Here is a 21,771-nt window from a genome sequence, read left to right as displayed (position 1 = left end):
TCCATAGGCCTGTTATTTACAGCAGCAGGGCCCTCAATTTATCCTTGGGCCACTGAAATTAAGAGTTAATATGGTGACTAACCAAGATGATGAAAGTATTCTTCCTCTGCTCATGTTTGACTATTAAACAATGGGTCAATATAAAATGTGTTTGCAAATGTAATATTGTTATGCAGTGAAAATGTTATTTACTACACAACTGAAAATTGTGTAAACTCACTAAAAGAGGTGCAAACATACAGTACAGATTGTATTGATTCTTCATTTAGCAGGTGTAGTATTATTCTATAGACATCATGGAATCTGTGGGTGTTTAAACTCATTTTTGGATGTGTTAACAATTTGAAAATAAACATAATTTATTATTTACGTATGGTTCCATATCGGGAGCACCTTTTCTGATTAGGAGGATGCCATTATTGATCCTTCCCTTCTACAAATACAAGCTGCCTGGCAGCCATGGAAGCCACCATATGTTCACAGTACAGGCTGTCTTCAAGCTTATCCCCTTGATGTCAACGTCACACAAATATGCGGCCTCACAGAACTGGGCTTTTTTCTGTGGGGCCGCTCCCAGCACAAAGATCGAGGTGTCACTGAGAGCCCCAGGTCCTGATCTAATAGTCGGGACCCAGGACTCCCGATTTCGGATCCGGTTCTAACAATTGGGACCTAGGACTCCTGATTCCGGATCACATTATCACTGTGGTAGCCTCTGATAAGCTATCACAGTGATCAGTCACTTTAAAGCCCATCCCCCCTTGTTTTTTTTTCTCTCTGAATGGAGAAGAGAGATACAGTGTATCTCTTTCTCTCCTTGCATAGAGAAAAAAAAACTGTTTACAAAAAAAAAAAACAAATAAATAAATCTTAAAAAATTAAATTAAAGAAAAAATACCTAGATCAAGGTTTTATCTAGTTCAGTGCCAGGGTTAGTGTTTGGGTCAAGGTCAGGGTCAAAGGTCAGGGTTTATTGTTTTGTTTTTTAAATTGGTATCAGTGTCAGTTAGTGTCAGTGTGTTTTAGGTAAAAAAAACAAAAAAAAACGTGCATTATTATTTCTGGGCTGTAGTATAGGTGCAAACAACAAATAACATACACATATATGGTATCACTGTAATCATCAAGAGCTGGAAAATGTATTTTGGGTTGTTCTTTGGTGGTAGGTTACGGTAGTAACAAGAAACACACAGCTAAATTTAAAAAAAAATTGTTTTTTTTTACTATTTTGGACCAGTTTTCCTTTCATAATAAAAAAGAAATCAGGAGATATCCATTACCATTTACCACCAAATGAAAGTCCAATTTGTCCTGAAAAAAAACAAGGTATAATTCACCTGGATGTACAAAGTAGTTGTGATGATATGTACTGTTTTACTAACACATGTCAAAGTTGCAAAATTGTGCTTAGGCGTTAAGATTTGTTTTACCCTTAGGCGTGAAGGGGTTAAGTAAGAGAAACTATTTCACACATTACTCACTTTCCTAAATGACTTTTAAGTTGCTACTAGTGAGTTAGGAATGTATTGTTATCCTCTCTGACAGAAGAGGATATTGGACATGATAGTCAACAGTCATGCAGTCATGTTTTAACCATATGTAAAGCATCAAAGAACTATAATTTGCAACTAACCTAGCAGCCTAAGGATGAAGTCAAAGAGAAGTACTCAGTAGCACGTGTGAAAAGTAAAGCTCATGAACACTTTGTCTACAGTTCAAGAGTAATTACTAACTCTCCTTTATATTCACTTGATACAATTTCTCATTAGACTAGACTAGAAAATACAAAAAAATATATCCAGTGGTTTGAAGCCTGAAGCCTGAAGCCTGAAGCCTGCTGCAGTACAGGATGGGGTTTATTTACTAAAGCTGGAGAGTCCAAAATCAGACTCCCTTCTGCATAGAAACCAATCAGCTTCCAGGTTTCATTGCCAAAGCTTCATTGAACAAGCTGAGGTTAGAAGCTGATTGGTTTCTATGTAGAAGGGAGTCTGATTTTGGACTCTCCAGCTTTAGTAAATAAACCCTGATGTGTCTAGGGACTGAACCTATGTGCCTCCGGGCAGAACATAAATGACAGCATAAAGTGAAGATGTGAGACGGGCTGGTGGAGTTAAGCACATGTTTGGTGTTGCTTTCTCAATATGATACAGAGTCCATTGTTGGGGCAGATAGGAACAGACCTAGCCATGGGCTGCAGAGTTGAAGGCAAATGGTCCTTTGTGAGTGTGGGGCTCTGGAGTCAAGTGGACTCTGGCCTATAAAGTGCTAATATCCACATGAAGTAAGCAATTAAAGTGTACAATTTGTATTGGCTTTCAGTGTCCTCAGGGGCCCCTAGGGAGCAATACAACGTAACCTCCCTGCATGCATGTATGGGGTGTGATACTTCCTAATTAAACAGAATCTGCTTCTGTGTGAGCACTGAGACCAGCATTGATTTCATGCAGCATTTGTTTTGTTGGGTAAATGTAGACCTAACTGTGCAGAACTTTCCCCTATCTATGCTGAGACCAGCACAGAGAGGTTATCACTGTGCATTCACAGACAGTATGGGGTTTATTTACTAAAGCTGGAAAGTCCAAAATCAGACTCCCTTCTGCATAGAAACCAATCAGCTTCTAACCTCAGCTTGTTCAATGAAGCTTTGGCAATGAAACCTGGAAGCTGATTGGTTTCTATGCAGAAGGGAGTCTGATTTTGGACTCTCCAGCTTTAGTAAATAAACCCCTATATATCCACTGAGTACATCACTTTCTGTACATTGGCTTACAGGTCCCCTGTTTATGTTCATCGCTTTGGAACTTTGTACATTACATCTTTGTGTTTTCACAACCAGCACTGAGTAGATGCACAGTGAAAGGGTCACTTTCTGTGTGGAGGTTGATGGGCTTCTACTGTGTTCATGTGTACATCACTGTGTGGCTACATCACTTGGCTTTGGGCCTGCAGAACTGTAACTCTAGGCAGCATTGTGCACAGAATTGTCATCCACTCTGTGGATAAGGACACAATCTCTGTGACAGCCCTGAGTCCATTTTGGGGTTTTTTTGGGGGTTTTTTTAACGTTTTTATCTCAGTATCGTATATATTGTCCAAAGCATGTTTAACTACATGCCGCCCAGCCACTGTAGAAATACGGCGGCAGGGAGGCACGGCTGGGCAAAACCACGTTTTAATATGTGTGTTTTTAAAACAGGTAGGGGGCGCACGCGAGGCGCGCCGCCGCCCTACCTGTCCCACCGATCACAGCCGCGGATGTCAGTCGCCGGGTCACAGCCGGTCGTTAGACGGCAATCACTGACAGAGAGCAGGGCTGCAGTAGTAGTAGTAGTAGAAAGTGTGCTTTCTGTCAGTTCCCTGACAGCTCCAGGACAAGCTGATCAGGACAGAAGAGTTTCTCTCTCCCGATCAGCAGTGTTCCCTGCAGTACACACCCCCGCCCCCTAGTAAAACACTCCCCTCACACAGTTAACCCTTTCCCTGAATAATAAACTTAACTCCTTCCTCCCCAGTGCCATTAGTACAGTGTCAGTGTTTTTTTTTTTTGTACTGATCGCTGTATTGGTGTCACTGGGGATGTCAGTGACCCCAAGTCAGTACCCCCCAATGTCAGAATGTCCACCGCAGTCCCATAGTCCCGCCATAAGTCGCTGATCGCCGCCATAAGTCACTGATTGCCGCAATAAGTCGTGATCGCCGCCATTATTAGTATAAAAAAAAAACTAAAAATCCCAGTATCTTTCCCGCCATTTGTAAACACTATAACTTTCACGTAAACCAATTAATTTACACGTATTGGGGTTTTTTTTTAGCAAAGACATGTCGCAGAATGCATTTTGGCAGAAATTTATGACTAAATTTGATTTTAAAATTTTTTTTTACTGGACATGTTTTAAAGCAAAAAGTCCAAAATATTGTTTTTTTTCCTCAAAATTGCCAGCCTTTTTTTTTTATAGCGCAAAAAATCAAAACCGCACACAGGTGATCAAATACCACCGAAAGAAAGCTCAATTTGTGGGAAAAAAAAGGATGTAAATTTCATTTATGTACCGTATTGCATGACCGCGCAATTTTCCGTTAAACTAGCGCAGCGCTGTATAGCAAAAAAATGGCGTAAATTGCAGTATCTATACCATAGTTTGTAGACGCTATAACTTTCACACAAAGCAATCAATATACACTTATTGGGATTTTTTTACCAAAAATATGTAGCAGAATACATTTTGGCCTAAATGAATAACTAACTTTGAGTTTACTATATATTTTTTATAGCTGAAAGTAAAAAATATCGTTTTTCTTCAAAATTTGTGGCCTTTTTTGTTTATAGCGTAAAAAATAAAAAGCGCACAGGTGATCAAATACCACCGAAAGAAAGCTCTATTTGTGTGAAAAAAAAGGACATAAATTTCGTTTGGGTGCAGCATTGCATGACCGCGCAATTATCAGTTGAATTAGTGCAGCGCCGAGTAGCAAAAAGAGGCCTGGTCATTAAGGGGGGTAAATCCTCTGGAGGTCAAGTGGGTAAATCGAATTACTGTTGATTGATTCACTACCTCTACTGGAAGTCTATTCCAAACATTAACTACTCTTTGGATAAAATAATACATTCTAAGATTAGTTTTGAACTTTCCTACTGATAGTTTGAGGTCATACCCCTGTGTTCAGCACAGACTGCCCTCCTGAACCTTATTCACCCCCTTGATGTATAAAAAGGTTTAGATCATGTCTACCCTTTCTGTTCTTTCCTACAGACTGTACACATTACGTTACTGAAGTCTCTCCTGATCTGTTTTATCCCTCAGACCTTTCACCATTTTTGTTGCCCGTCTTTGGATTTGCTTATCAATATCTTTTTGTAAGTGAGGTCCCCAGAATAGGACATATTCTAAAAGAGGTCTAATTAAGGTCTATATAGGATCTCCTTCCTCCTTCTGGTGGCCCCTCTAGTGATGCATCTTAGAATTCTATTTGCTTTTCCCACTGCATGGCCACACTGTGCAGACAGCACAGTGCGTATATGGACCTATCATTTTCCACTGTGTACAGAATACCTTAATGTGACCATGCTGATATATATAGGGAACACTTTGTATCAGTCGATTTCTATGTACAAAGCAGTCAAAGTTAGGTTGATAAATGAGTGTTGCAGTATCCAATCAGCAGCGGAAAAAACCTGGATCTACACGTTGCTGGGATTTTGTAAAAAGTCCCAGTGAAATCCAAGACTGGTAGGAGGTATGTAAGTGATTTTAAATCATTGGTGTGTGTCTTTACTCCCCTAAAATGACAAGCACTGGTTAGTTATAATAAATATTATGATAAAAGCATATATTAAATATTATTCTTAAGAATGTAATTTTAATTAATTTTTCTTATACAGTATAATTTAACAATCTCTCTAGTATGATTTGCTGCACTGCTCTTTATATTTTGGAATGGACTGGAAAATCTTGTGTTTAGCATGTTTGCTAATTTCATTCTAATCCTTCACTCTCCCAAAAGTAAAAAGGGTAATGTTCCTTGTCTGCATATACTAATTCCCATGTTGTTGAGATAAGATCATAAATGCTCAGCACATTTTTAAGAATTTAAAGTTAAAGGATAACAAAGTAACTGAAGCATAAAGCCATCCCACCTCAGCTTACTCTAAAAAACTGATAAAACTAGAAGTCCCTAGGTCTCGCATGGCTCCTCTCTGAATTCCTGACACTTATACTGCTGCAGTGTTTTTGGAAATCAGAGGTTGAGGTGCTATACTGCACATGTACTGGCTCCATACCCTAGAGCAGTGGTGGGCAACCTTTTTTTTCAACTGAGCCAAATCTCGCCAAAACCACGATTGAAATTTATTTTGAGAGCCACATTTTTAAAACTGAAAATACATAGGATGGTACACTGTTTCAATAGGTTTTTATAGTAATTCATCCCCCATATAGTAATTCATCCCCCATAGTAATTCATCCCCCATAGTAATTCATCCCCCATATAGTAATTCATCCCCCATAGTAATTCATCCCCCATAGTAATTAATCCCCCATATAGTAATTCATCCCCCATATAGTAATTCATCCCCCATAGTAATTCATCCCCCATATAGTAATTCATCCCCCATAGTAATTCATCCCCCATATAGTAATTCATCCCCCATAGTAATTCATCCCCCCTATAGTAATTCATCCCCCATATAGTAATTCATCCCCCCCTATAGTAATTCATCCCCCATATAGTAATTCATCCCCCATATTAATTCATCCCTCATATAGTAGTAGTAAGTAAGTAGCAAGTAGTAAGCCAAGTCCCCCCTGTGTCAATTCACTTACCTTTGCTCCGCGCGTTCTTCTCGCCGTGTTCCCGCGCCGTTCCGGTCTTCAGGGCGGACTGTGAGAGGAGCCTAGCTCCTCTCACGTTCGTCACGCTGCCCCGCCTACACACATCCTGACAGCCAATCACTGGCTATCAGGATGTGAGTTGCAGCGAGACTGGCCAATCATTGCATTTGAGCGCGCTGCCCTGGCTGTTTTTTTTTTGGAGCACGCTCCGCGGGCCGGATTAAAAGGTCCGCCGGGCCGTAGTTTGCCCATTGCTGGGCTAGCTGCAGAGTCCTGACTTTTGGGGCGGCTGCCAGAGAGGAGGGAGGGGAGCGGGCGCCCGGCACACAGAAGAGCCGCATTAAAGTGTGTAAAGAGCCGCATGTGGCTCGCGAGCCGCGGCTTGCCGACCACTGCCCTAGAGTATGTCTCCAAGACAGTATACTGTCCCCTTTCAAAACAGAGCACTACAATGGGACTTCCCATCAATTTCCAAGAAGTCATGGTTAATTTCCCTGCCACAAATATCCAACAGAGGTTGTAACTGTCCCCAACTCTGTCTACTCTGTCTAGAAATTAAGAACAAAAAAGTCCCCAAAGTCCCAATGTTTAAATGAATCTACTGCAGTATATATCTGAAATGATCCCAGCTGTAAGGTTTTCCTTTACTAAATCCTGTCCTGCTTCCCACCGTGGTCAATGCCTGCAGATGCATTCATAATATTATATATAGAAATCATGGAAATTCCTCTCTAAACAGTGGTGGCTTTGATGAATTGATGGAGATGAAAATGACTGGTGTCATGATGTTGTCACTGGAATTCCCTTTGCATACTGAAAAAAAGGAAGTCAACAGACCTTTAGCACATTCCAGGAGAGCAAAAATAAAAGAATTCTGTCCATTAATAAATAAATGACTGGAAAGCACACACAGAGGTTGAAACGTGAAGTGAGATATTTAGTAAACGTTTCACATTGATTTCTATCAATCAACAAGTTAAGCTTGCTTCAGATGGTTCCAATTTTATCCAATACCTGCTTAATCTGTCTAAATTTGAGCTATGGCCCTTAGTTTTGGATAGAGTTGGGAAGTTATAGAGCTTCTGTCAGGTGCGCAAGACCAAAACAGGATAATCCAAGGTAGTCCAACATAATTTTAATTGTTTTATTCTGTGTTGAGTCCTGACGAAGGGGAGTAGTGTTGCCCCTGAAATTGTGTTGGCTGTGTTTTGTTATGGCTTTCTACAAGCATTTAAAATTATTTTGCTCTCTTCTATATAGTTTTATTTAAGTTTGGTCTGGCACTCCTTTCTGTATTTCTATGGTTTGAGCTATTGTTGGGTGCCAAGGAAAGCCTTGCTGTGTGGGAGCTGCCTTGCCAGAACTATTGATTTTGTTCGAAATTTTAGCTCATCTTACTATACTTACAAGTCTAAAAGTACCCAGCACCTCTTTGAGTTTGTTGTTCAGAGGTTTTAAATGTTGTATGTATTTCTTTTGAGGTTTCTCTCTTATTCCTGCTCTGACATCTGTCACAGGCTAAAGGCAAAGGCTAAAATAATATCCTGGCAAATGTCATAAAACTTCCTCGTTGTAAAAAGTTTTTTTTATTGTTGTTTGATTCTGGTGGTGGTGGTGGTGGTGGTGGTGGTATCCCTCACTTCTTGTTCTGCCTGACTAATGTCAAATGAAAAGGAAGTGGGTCAGTTTAAACACCACTCCTGTTTGGCTCTTTAAAAATAGAAAAAATGAAGAAAAATAATTCCTAAAATCAGAAACACACATCGATAAAATGCTCACAGAGGTGCTAACCGTTCATTCTAATCCTTCACTCTCCCAAAAGTAAAAAGGGTAAGGGCTGGATTTGAACTTACATTTCAGAAGTGTGGAAAAAACCACCTCACTATGGTATTAATTTGTAGTAACCATCTGAACAATTAAAGTCAGCAGAGGTCATTAATGCACTTTAATCGTAGCTCCAAGGAACTACTAATCAACTATACTATTCCTTAGATTCAGATTGGCCATTCCTCCCATCAGTTTCATGCTGGTGATTCAAAAGAAATGGCCTTCTTTAAAAATAGACCTACTGTCAACATGCCGGCTTTGCTGAGTTTCTGTTACGTCCAGGGGCGGACTGACCATTCGAGAACTCGGGCACTGCCCGAGGGCCCGGGGTCAGTATGGGGCCCCATGAGATGCCCCTGGTACCTTTCATAGGCTTTTTTGGGTGTGGTTTGAGTGTGGGCGAGGACATAGGGGCTCCATGATCCCCTATTGCCCGGGGGCCCCATGAGTTGTCAATCCACCCCTGGTTACGTCTGGTGTACCAAGAAAACTGTGTGTGATTGTGGGTTTGCAATATGTAAAGCTATTACTCCTTGCCTAGTAAACTGGCAGAGGGGTGTACACGATGCATCCCAAAAAAAGCATTAAAAACAAGACACCAGCTCTCTTTTTTAACAAGGACCTTCATCCAGGGTTAACAGTAAGAAGTGTTTTACTCTGTAGCTTTCTACCATAAAATAAATAGATTTCATACAGATTTACTATAGTATTGAAGAATGGGATTCATTTATTCTTAAAAAAACAACGCAATTAGATGGTTAAAAATAGCTGAGCAATAAACTGTGTTTGCCATCTGAAAAACAAAAAATAAAAAGTAGTCTCTGGTGAGAAATCATGACTGTACACTCATGTAACTGAAACTGAAAAGTTACATGGTATGACTTACCAGTGAGGCCCTCAGTCAAACCCAGACATTTTAATTGAAAAATGATATTCCAGTTATAGCTACATACTAATGAGTTAAATCATTCCCTTATTTCAAATACCTCTTGGTGACTCTAGTGCAGGGGCAGACTGACAACTCATGGGGCCCCTAGGCAATAGTGGATCATGGGGCCCCTGTGTCCTTGCCCAAACTCATAAAAGCCTATGAAAAAGGTAACAGGGGCATCTCATGGCGCCTTCTACTGACCCCGCGCCCTCGGGCAGTGCCCGAGTTTCCAAATGGTCAGTCCGCCCCTGCTCCAGTGGCTAGAGATTTTTTGCAGAAGTTTTTAGTTCGGCAAGTGACCACCATGGAAAATTATCTCTGCTACATGTGATACTGTGCTATGTCTACTAAACTAAGCTCTTCATGGACCATAAAGTGCCAGGTGGTGCCTGTTGTTGATCTAGCCACCTATGCAGTGTCACCACTGTGTCACCACTGTACCCTATGAAAGTTCCTACACAAATACCTGCTAAGGCTCCATGTACACGGGACATTTGGAAAACACTTCTGAATGAAGAAAACTGACTGCTGGAAAACGTAGGTTAAAAAACGTCTGTTTAGCCACGTTTGCATACCACGTTTATGCGCGTTTATGTGTGTTTGTGTTTAGAAGCGTTTTTAGAAGATAACATCAGGAGGCCTTCCAGAATACCCAGAATGCACTGAAAAACAGTAAAAAATTAACTATTTCAGACATTGTGAGAGAAATAGAGAGAGCAGAAACAGGGAGAGCAGTATGTGTTGAGATTAGCTGTCTTTTCTGGTTGTATTCACTATGGATCCCATCATGAGAATAATGCAGCACGTTCTACCATTTTTTCCTTCAGGAAAAACCTTGAACTGACTGCGCTGGTGTGCTAGGTCCATTTGAATACATGGAAAACGCTTTTTGTGCATTTCTGATGATGAAAAAAAGGCTCTGGACAGCATTTGGATATGAAACAGTTAAAAAACGCTTCTAAACGCAAACGCTTATATAAATTAGCCATGTTTACACGCGTTTACAAGCGTTTGGCATTTGAAACGCTGATAAAATCTACTCCTGAACGCAAGTTTGGTGCGTTAAAACAAACCGACTGTAAACTCAACTGCCTGTAAACGACATAGTGTACATGGACACATAGGAAAACATTAGGGTGAGTTCAGGGGCTGCTGAAAAAAACACAGAAAAGCTCCTGAACGTCAGTTTATCAGCTGCAGTGTACATGAACCCTAACTGTGTTTGCACAGAGCTAGGCACACTGTCTTTCCTCATGTGATTGGGCTTGACTTACTGATAGGCTGCCTCGACATTGAGTGCTATCACTAGAGAGCCATGGTGGTTCATGCTTAGTCTGGTCACGATCCAGAGGAAGAAGAGTTCTTGGAGGGTCCCATGGCATGATGTGGGACAAAGGAGGGGGGGCAATCGATCTAGCACCTTATAAGGCCTTACTATCTAAGTAAACCTCTTGTCTTCCCTCTCTATGAACATGTGATGGAGCAAGAGGGTATAATGTAGTTTAGTTGTCTGTAATATATCACCCAAGCTACGGCTATATCACATATAGAAAAGCAGATACTGCATGCTCAAGGACCTCGTGGGTACTTGTGGTTAGTGCCAACACTCTTAGAGCGTCCAACTCATCTACCAGTAGTTATTACTACATTGCAGAGATGGGAGCCCTTTCTGTGATTGGTCTCCACCTGAGAGCTGAAGCCAGGAAAACTTTCCTATTAGTTTACTTTAGCTCAGTAATGACATCACCAGTCACATGACAGTTGCAGTAAACATATGGGAACACATGGGAAAGTGCTCCTGCTGCAAGGTAATCACTTCAATTTATTTTGCTGTTCAAGTTTTGCTGGAAAAGTCCTACTGGAATATTTACTGGTGTCTTTTGCTTCCTCCTATACTAAAGTCCACACATCTGCTAAAATACCTCTCAACGGTCTCAGACTCTGTGGAACATCCTACTGACACAGCAAATTTACACTGTGTCCTGCTGCCAACCGGTTGTTGGAAAGTCAGAGGCACTGCTAGCACCTGGAACTTGGGGCACATGCCGAGCATCTTTTCCTGGTTGCCCCAAATCCCAAAGTCGTGACTATCCACCATTTATTTTTTTAATAGCCAGCCAGGCCACTGCAGCACCACCGCTCACCTACTGCACAATTTGCTGGGACCTGTTGATGATATATTTGGCTTCACTTGAATGTGTAGGTAGGCTTAGTCTACTCTACAGTATATTTAACAAGGTTCCTTTAGGCCACACTCAGTATCCAGCCCAATTTAACCTCACACGTGTTTCATGGCAGTGCAGTCCACATGCTTTCTACCTTCTAGATTTTTCCTCTTTCTCAGCTTCTAACGTTGGTAAGTATGTCTTTTGCCTTCTGTGTGACAGACTGTTTGAATGTATAAGTCTATATGATATATATGCAGTACACAAGTATATGTAGTACATTTGTTAACACTAGAAAAACTGGAGGAACCCTCTGTTAATTATCCTTTATAGCAAACGTTGATGAAAAAAGGGATTTTTAGTTCACACATATTGAAATACATCTGAAAAAACAGTGCAGCGCTATAATAATATATGTTAATATTAAAATAAAATAAATGTGTAGTATATGCAATAATATTTCTAGATCAATTAATCATAATAAAATAGTGATATACAATATAAGTTAATGAAGAGCTAAGTTGGGCGCCAAAAATAAATGTGAAACTGTGAGAAGTCTTATAACAAAAAGAAAAAAAGTGTTCATAAATTAGAGAAGTCTTGACGAAATCAGGTCAGCATACAGTGCTCCATAAAAGTCCTAATGCACTTGTGATATCCAATAACTCCATGTGACTTAATCCATGCGAAAGATTGTAAGAAATGCGCACTCACCAGATGCGCATGATTAATGCGCAATATGTTGTATAAGAATCTGTAGGAAGCCCTCTTTACATGGATCTGCCAGACAGCATCAAACCAGGATTCCTCCTCTGGAAAAAAGCCTCCTCTGCAGCCATGCTTCCACTGGGGTCCTGGGAATCCTTAGCGCAAACCAGAGCCAATAACAAACATGCTCATAGTGTAGTAATGTTGCCGCTTTATTATGTAAAAAATAAGCTTAATACTCTTCCACATGGAAATGCTCAAATATACCAGTATAAAATCAGCATAAAAAGAACAGCCACTCTCTAAGATGGCCGCCAGACCTTGTGCGGCGTGACGTCACGGCGTACGGCTCCTCCTTTATTGAAATACATGTTTAGGTTGGCCAACTGCATCAAAGGAATCCCTCTATGGCCAGTCCTACTTTGTTCTGCCAACACAAATGCTACTGTGGACACAATGCCAACCTGGGACAAACAGACACAAAGTGGAGGAGAGCTACTAGGTTTAGGTCTAGCTACTGACCCACTATGCGACAGAAACAAGATATACCTGTGCTCAAATTCCAATAGCTTGTACATGCAGGTATCCATCAGGTGCTAAAGTGGTGTATGTAGTACATTGCTGCAAACACATACAATCAGGGGCGGACTGACAACTCATGGGGCCCCCGGGCAATAGGGGATCATGGGGCCCCTGTGTCCTTGCACAAACTCAAAAAAGCCTATGAAAAAGGTACCAGGGGCATCTCATGGGGCCCCCTACTGACCCTGGGCCCTCGGGCAGTGCCCGAGTTTCCAAATGGTCAGTCCGCCCCTGCATACAATACCATGTTGTATCTCACTTTTTACACCAGCTTATGACACCAACGTGCCACTCTGTGGATTGACAGCAATACATCAAAACTGACAGATAGGTTCTCCTACTTCTACCTGATAACTGATGACAGCATGTACCTATACCTCTATAAATGCAGAAATCACAAAGCATTCATCTACAAATATTTAGGTAAATATTTTAAAACAACACACAGCATTTTAATTTGCAATTTACACATTTGCATATTGTTGTTTTTTAAATACTTTTACAGCACACCTCTACTGATGTATTTGCTCAGGTGCTGTAGAGCCAGTATATACCTCTAAACAGGGGCGGACTGACAACTCATGGGGCCCCTGTGTCCTTGCCCAAACTCAAAAAAGCCTATGAAAAAGGTACCAGGGGCATCTCATGGGGCCCCCTACTGACCCCAGGCCCTCGGGCAGTTTCCAAATGGTCAGTCCGCCCCTGCCTCTAAATTACAGTGTATGTAAATCCTGACAATGAACTTCCCTTTGGTCTGTTAAATATACCATTGAAGGCATTTTATTGTATCTGTTCAACAAGTGTCAAAAAAATAGCTGTTTATCCAGCCAGAAATCGTGTGAGCTGATGCCTTTCTGTTCTCTCTTCAGTTATCATTGTTACCTGCTATCTCTGTGGACTAAAAAACACCTTCACCTGTATGGAGACGAGAGGGAGGTGTTATGTAGTCCTAACACTTTCACTGCCCCAGGGTGACAATGCTGCTCAGTATGGTTGTCACTGTAAGAAAGTGTGTTAATGGCAAAATTACCAGGTTAAAATGAAACAGAAAAATATGAAAAAAGAAAACTAATGCAGCCACCTCATTTAAGGAATTGTAAGCTGCAATATTACCAATTTTTGTGTTTAGATATATTTTAAAAAAAGAGTGCTTATGAAAGCGTTTTTTCAGTCATTTGTGCATCTCTTAGGCAATGTAAACATAAATTAAAGTGGGTACCTGTCAAAACCAGATACACATTCACGGACGAAAAAAAATTCTGTGCCAAATATGTCAGAGGAGGGGGGGTTTAGGAGTTAAGAGTGAAACCTCCCCTTTTGGGTGAAGTTCCGCTTTAAAAACTGGAGGATGTCAGTAAATTAAGAAACTTAATTATAAGAGTCTTCACATTTTATTTTCAAGAAATCTGATGATCTGGTTGGTTAATTCCACCTAACTACCCAAACCTAAAATGTCAGATTTTGGGTGGATTCATTCTTTAACCTCCCTGGTGGTATTCCCGAGTGTAGCTCAGGGTAAAGTTTCTGTACCAAAAGCGGTAACCCCGAGCTACACTCGGGCTTACCATGCGGCGCTGCATAGGGAGTCCCTGCAGAGCTTACCTTGTCCTTCGCTCCCGCGATGTGTCCCCTGCAGCGTCCCCGGCCATCTCCTCTGGCTGGTGCCGGCATACAGCTTCTGTGTTCCGGTCCCTCTGTTGTCGGGACATATGGCGGCGGGAAATTTGAAAATTTAAAAAAATGTCATTTTTTTCAAAACAAATTTTTCACAGTAAAACATTGCTGTTTCAAACCATTTCACATACATTTTGTCCCGAGTGCTCTGTCCTGTCCCCTGTCTGCATTTTGATTGTTCTTTCTGCCTGAAAACTTAGAAAAGTCCATGGCGTCCAAAAAGCGTCCCTTTAGGTCAAAAGCGGTTTTAGATCAGCTAGAGAACAGCGATAGTAAATCAGAACCACTTGCAGAATTGAGTGATAATGATTCGTGGGGAAATTTGTCATCAGACACTGAAAACAATTTTGCGACTTTGCTCAGTGATGTGCGAACTTGGCGCTATATTTCAAATTTCAGTGTTTTTGGTTTGATTATATTATTGAATTAAATGTATTATTATTATATTATTATTTTTTATGATTATTTATTAAATTATAATTTATGATTTTGTTTCAAATTTTATCATACCCGGGATGTTTAATAGACTCTTGTTCGGACAGATTTCAGTGAGTTATTCCTAAAAATTACAGCCTACAATAAAAAAACGACATATTTCCATGCAAAATAATGGTACCGCTTTCAGCACCAAAAATCTGAAATAATCATACCACCAGGGAGGTTAATAGAAAAACACTACCTTTAGTGACTGCATACAATACACACAAACAAACCTTGAAAACTACAGTAACTCTGTATTTAAAATGATCAAACACTTTAGTAACAAACTATTTTTCTTTTGTGTAGGTGGCTCAAGACCACATAGGCTTCAATCCATGTAGCAAGTATTGTGTTAACCCCAGTGGGACTTGGTGGAAGCCCAGGATGTCAGAAGAAACATGTTATCTGCCACATCTATTTTATACAGCTGATATGGTTTGCAGAGATGAACCAGGCAAGTACAGACTTGCATTCGTAAACAGCAGTTACTGAAACAACGATAAGAGTGGCACAGAGTCCCTCCAATCAGCCGGCTGTGCATGTTCTCAGTGCTGGAGAGTTACTATGCAGTTTGGACTATTTACTGTGCTTGTCTTGGTCTTGATGGATATCGCAGACAGCAGCAAGGTTGTGAAGGGGAGGAGACACAGGAGAAGTAAGTACTACTCTTACGTTCTAAAGCCTGCTTTGCATTGCAGTCTCTATTTTTATGTAAAAAAAAACCCAAAAAAAACAGTTTGTTAAAAAAATAACAGAAACAATGTTCTGATTTCTGTATCATCTTATGTCACGCTTAATTCTAACAACGACTTAGGAGGCTATTATTTAGTTATCAGTTTAATGTATGACTTTATTTATAGGGAACTAAGTTCAGCATTTTACTATATATATATATATATATATATATATATATATATATATGGGGCGGACTAACAACTCATGGGGTCCCCGGGCAATAGGGGATCATGGGGCCCTTGTGTCCTTGCCAGAGGCGGACTGACCATTTGGAAACTCGGGCACTGCCCGAGGGCCCGGGGTCAGTAGGGGGCCCCATGAGATGCCCCTGGTACCTTTTTCATAGGCTTTTTTGAGTTTGTGCAAGGACACAGGGGCCCCATGATCCCCTATTGCCCGGGGGCCCCATGATTTGTCAGTCCGCCCCTGGTCCTTGCCCCCTGGTGTCCCATACACTCATGTAACTGAAACTGAAAAGTTACTGGTATGACTTACCAGTGAGGCCCTCAGTCAAACCCAGACATTTTAGTTGAAAAATGATATTCCAGTTATAGACGCATACTAATGAGTTAAATCATTCCCTTATTTCAAATACCTCTTGGTGACTCCAGTGCAGGGGCGGACTGACAAGGCCCCTGTGTCCTTGCCCAAACTCAAAAAAGCCTATGAAAAAGGTACCAGGGGAATCTCATGGGGCCCCCTACAGACCCCGGGCCCTCGGGCAGTGCCCGAGTTTCCAAATGGTCAGTCTGCCCCTGTATATATATAATATTGCACAGATAATATAGTAGTAATACTAATAATTCAAGAAAAGTTGACAAATCCGCTGCTTTAGAGGTTCTCTACATCCAAACGTTACTAGTCTCACCAGGAGCGGACTGACAATTTGGGCTCTCGGGCACTGCCCGAGGGCCTGGGGTCAGAAGGGGACCCCATGAGATGCCCCTGGTACCTTTCATAGGCTTTTTTAGGTGTGGTTTGAGTGTGGGCGAGGACACGGGTCCCATGATTTCCTATTGCCCGGAGGCCCCATGAGTTGTCAGTCCAACCCTGAGTCTCATAGACTTAGTCATAGTCATACAGGTCTGGAGTTCTCATAGCCAGAGTCAGCTTAAAATTTTTATCCCTGAAGTTGTGGTGTGCTGCCCCATCTTTCTCTATTCATCTTGCCAGCCTTAGTACCACAGGGAAGAGTACTACAGGGATGCTGAAAGAGTTAGCACACCTAGCACTGAACAGGGTCTCTCAATCAGGGTTCCATGGGACCCTAGGGTTCCTCCAGAGGTTGCTAGGGGTTCCTTGAGCAATGAGCAATTTCTGCCTCTTAGATAAGTTCCCATTAACACCATTGATCGTTTTAGCTATCTATAACGGGGTCATTCTTCCCAATGACCACGAGTGTAAGGAACATTGTATCATGAGTTGTAGATATATAAATTTTTGACAGGGATTCCCTTGGACCGGAACATTATTTAAAAGGTTCCTCTGTGTCAAAAAGGTTGAGAAAAGCTGTACTAGAAGAATAGGTCAATCTGTTGCTCTAGCAGTTTGGTTCCAGATGTATAGGCCTATGGTGGGTGAGCTGTAAGTAAAGAGTACTCTATTCCACCAACAAAATTGTGCTAACCAATCAGGAACAGCAATAATGAGAACCTAGTTCAATTGCTCTGACAGGCAGGGTGGCAGTTTGATATCTTTTAAAGGAAAAGTATAGCCAAAGCTTTTTTGGCAATACTTCTTGTATGAATCATAAGAGTGCAGTTAGTTCTACACTCCTGTGACCCGTTTTCAGTCAACAGTGGGCTAAAGCCTGCTGATGACTGATGTCGCATTCTCGGGCTCTGAAAAGAGCAATATGGTCAGGATCCACAGCACCTGGCTCAGCCTCTCAACGATCCGCTGAGAGCCTGAGCTAGCCATGCCCACCCCCTTTACAGCCCAGTGAGCGCTGGCGGGGCAGAGCAGAGTCTGATCGCTCAGTTCTCACTGCAGTGCCGGCGGCAAACAGATGCAGCTTTGGATCGATGCTGCATCCACTTATGTGAGTATAAATACTTTTATTTCAACTCCATACAACTCTTTTAAAATACATTGAAATGTCTTGTGAGAAACCTTGTGAGTAACCTTCCACCCTAGACCATGACCTTTGTTAGTGAACCTTGCTCCAGCATGTACTCTTGGTGGAATAATGTACTCTTTACCTATAGCTTACCCACCACCTTGGGCATGTCCTTCAACATCAGGGGATGTTTGGGGGAGTCCAGATCACCAGCCAGCCGTGTTGGTAAGAGCAAACAGCATAAATAAAATAAACAGTCCATATACTTCTTTTACAAGAGCAAAGATACAGCCCACTGCCAACATAATCCTTGTCCCATAACAGGATGCCTGATCCAGGGGTCCAAATAAAAGATCACCAAACTCAGCAGCATCTCAATAGCCCAAACAGTACACAGCTCCTTCTCGCAAGCGTGTCCTGCTCCACACCACACCTCATGGACACCTGCTACCTCCTTGCTTTTCAGTGCTCTCTTGCAAATGGGTTAACCATTTTAGTGCCCTTAGTCAGGGTTGGAGGCTCTTTCAAACTCAAAACCTCTCCGAGCCTCCAAATTCAAGGTCCTATATCAAGACTTAATTCTGAGATCATTGTAAATGATGATTTTCCTCTTTACCGGATCACATCAGAACCCCTCATCCTGCACAGGTGAGAATCCCTGAGTACTCCACAAAATGTTTTCTCGTTCTCTTAAAGGGACCACAACCCAAATAATGGGGGCACATATCTTCCATCCAGGACCCAACCCTGTATACATATTTGGACCATTTAAAAACGAAAGTGGATGTTTCAATCCAGTCTTCAATAGCCATTGCAGTGTTTCTTCCTTCATTTTACTAGTAATTGATAAATGCAGGCTGAGGTATTCAGGATTCGGTGTCTCACTGAGCTCTGTCTACATAACACTGCAAAGAACATTCTGCGATTGGAGGAGAGGCTGATCACAAGACTTTGACAGGTCTTGTAATCAGGTTCTCCTCCTAACAATTTTTTCCCTCATTAATTTGAAGAGAACTTTGCTAGATTCAGAATCCAGAAGCAAGTTAAAGCTGAACTTAACCCTCCTATACTTTACAGCCCAGTTTGCCACCATCTTAGACCCTCTTTGATCTGCATTTGCCACATTTGCTGCACATGTGACCAGGTATGACACTGGTCATTTGATGACTCGACAGTTCAGCTGAGAGCACAAGAAACGGTGACATTTATCTTTCACAGTATATCTTGAATGTAACTGTTTTGGGAAATAGTTAAAGTGTTACTAAACCCAGGACCCTGCATTCACTATATCTGGTCTCTCACAGTACACAGAACATGAAAATGCAGTTATTTTAGTAAATATAAATTGCTAAATACTTTTGCTCATCAGCAGTTAGAGCAATGTTGTGATTTCTATCAGTGTCCAGCTGAGAAAATGTTAAAGCTTGTGAGGAGGAGTTTTCATTCTGCTCTAGGAGGATGCAGAACCTCTGACCTCTGTCTGGACAGTGCTGATTGGCCCTGTGCTGATCACATGCACTTTCTGAAGAAATAAAAAAAACAATACACACCAAACTGAGCATGTGCAGAGTGACTCCACATGACATGTCTTATCAGGAGATAAGAGGGGGCACTGGAAGAAGGGGAGGATCAGAGAAGTGAGGATCACACAGCGTTTTTACACAGTGCAGAGGATTAACCTCTTAGGTTCCACACTGAGTATAGCAAGCATGCTTTACTGCATATACAGACTGATTTTACTGTTGTGGGTTTAGCAACACTTTAAATCAATAGGTTTAAGTGATATATATTTGTAAAACACAGCTCTGTGCTTTATAAAGTAAATTTGCCTTTTTTTAAAGCAGTGGTATGGCCAAGGTAAGTCCCTTAAAAATCAGTTTATTAGAAAAATATGAATTAATAGATAGATATTCAAGCAGCCTGTACTGTGTATTTTTAGGTTTTTTTTCACATTGTTTCAGTATCATTCATATAGCTGTTTGTCAAGAAAATTCCATTCAATTAAACAAGTTTAGCAATAAACAACAGCAAAGTTGATGGCAACATACATTCTGTAGTAACATTATTGACAATAGCAAAATATATACCAACAGATGAGAATGACTGCCCTGTTCATTGCCCTGTAATGATATTGCTGGGATTGCTGCCCGCTTGGCTCATTGGTTGTATGTTTTGCAAACTCTGGATGCTGGCATGTGCCTGATGCTGTGTAATCTGCAGGAAGTGCTTGTCTAAGGGATGCAATGAAGTGAGCATTACCCTGGAATTATCCAGCTATTTGTTGGGCTACTCATCAGATTAGAAAGGGAAACGCAAACAGACTAACTAAGCCCACTCAAAAAAAATGTTTTTTTCCACTTTTTTTCTTTAATTAAGACATCTCTTTTGTTGCTTGTTGCATTGGGTCTGCGTTTAGCTAAAACAATGAAATGAGGTCATTTGTTTTTATTTGTGTCTAAACCAAATTCTTGATTCATAGCATTTCTTTTGGCAAATTGTATGCATTGATGACATAGCTACATTTTAGTATATCTGTGGTAGCCAAGAATGAGCAATAATGTATTCCAGTTACTGTTGATCTCCAAGTATATTGGAAAATAAACCCACACAACTATATATGTATTTAACAATTAAAGTAAAAGGTGGTATCAAATAGTTTAGAGACTAGTTTTGTAACACACCAACAGACGTCAGCACAAGGCTGCACTCACAGTCACAGGGAGCACCAACTTTCATAAGTCATTGTACCAAAAGACATTGTTCTGTGTACATTGGGAGCTGTGCAACTGGTGCTATTCTGACCATGCTACCAAGTCTGCTATTTCATCATGAACAGCAATTTAGAACAAAGAGCAAACATGAAATTCTGCGTGAAACCCATATAAAACCTGTTTTGTCACCTCACCTGTAATGATCCTCAACATGAAGGATGGGTCATCCACGACAAGCTGACAGAGTTCTTGGAAGACTTCAAAGTGGTGTACCTTGTGCTCCTGGGTCAGCAGCCTGTGACTGTGCGTGCAGCCTTGTGCTGCCATCTTTGGTGTGTTACACAACTAATCTTTTTAATGCCACCTTGTATATATATAAAGCCATTTTTTTTCAGTTTTGAGTGATGGAAGGGTTAGATGCCCTTTTGGCTTTTTATTAAACCCACTTCTATATACAGATTAAACAATTAAAGCATATCTAAAGCCTTACAACTTTGTTCTCACGAGGACGATTCATTATCTCTCTTTGTTCTGATGGCATGATTTCAAGGGAAGAAAAACTGATAATCTTGAGTTGTCATTGAAGTAGAAATGGAGGCTCAAAACAGATACTTGTTCCAGTGAGAACCAGGGGCAGACTGACAACTCATGGGGCCCCCGGGCAATAGGGGATCATGGGGCCCCTGTGTCCTCGCCCACACTCAAACCACACCCAAAAAAGCCTATGAAAGGTACCAGGGGTATCTCATGGGGCCCCTTACTGACCCTCGGCCCTCGGGCAGTGCCCGAGTTTCTGAATGGTCAGTCTGCCCCTGGTGAGAACTATTTATAGGGGATTTTCTTTACTTTGGAGAGATTTCACCTTGATTTGTTTAGGTATCACTTGTAATCCCCTGTTCATCAGAACTCAGACTGGAAGAGAGAGGGGTGGCACTGAAAGCCAGTCAGGTGTGCTTCATTTATATTTGTGGAAGAAAAAATGCTGATAGAAGGAGAGAGATAAGGAAGGACCCACACTGCCTGTTGCTGTTTCTTCACTGTTCAGTTGCATCTTGGGAGCAGAGAGGTGACAACACTTCCAGTTTAAATGCAGCAGGAAAACGCCAGGGCACTGAGTTGCTGTGCTGTCTGGCAGGCTGTTTACAGTTGTGCTCAAAAGTTTGCCTACCCTGGCAGAAATCATGACATTTTGGCATTGATATTGAAAATATGATGGATCATGTCAATATCACATAGTAGTCTGGCTCCTTTTTAACCTCTTGGCACCGACTGTACGCATTAGAGGCCCCACTGGACTGGGCTTTTTTTCAGTGGAGCCATTAATTTGCGTTCCTGTCTTTGTGCTACACAAAGACTTGGGTGTCAGTGAGAGCCCCGGGTCCTGTTCTAATGATCGGGACCCGAAACTCCCGATTCCAGATCACATGATCGCTGTGAAAGTCTCTGATTGGATATCACAGTGTTCAGTCACTGTGAAGCCCGCCCCCCTTGTTTTCTCTCTCTGAATGGAGGAGAGAAAAACATTTTATCTCTCTTTGTCCTTTCAGAGAGAAAAACAAAAGTGTTT

The 21,771-nt window shown here is 41.4% G+C and overlaps 1 protein-coding gene across 1 annotated transcript in view; it reads left to right on the top strand.

The window, feature by feature from the left end:
* The window catches only part of RSPO1 (R-spondin 1), a 188,460-nt gene that overhangs the window by 120,126 nt on the left and 46,563 nt on the right, over positions 1–21,771 (top strand). Inside the window, 1 exon segment of the mRNA XM_089688764.1 lies at positions 15,006–15,354. Within this exon segment, the coding sequence (XP_089544890.1) occupies positions 15,264–15,354 (91 nt within the window). The 5' untranslated portion in view covers positions 15,006–15,263.

This window comes from Staurois parvus, unplaced genomic scaffold (genome assembly GCF_062004578.1).
Source record: "Staurois parvus isolate SC_StPar_1 unplaced genomic scaffold, SC_StPar_1.0 ptg000454l, whole genome shotgun sequence".
Lineage (NCBI taxonomy): Eukaryota > Metazoa > Chordata > Amphibia > Anura > Ranidae > Staurois > Staurois parvus.
This window is presented reverse-complemented; position numbering and strand designations above follow the sequence as displayed.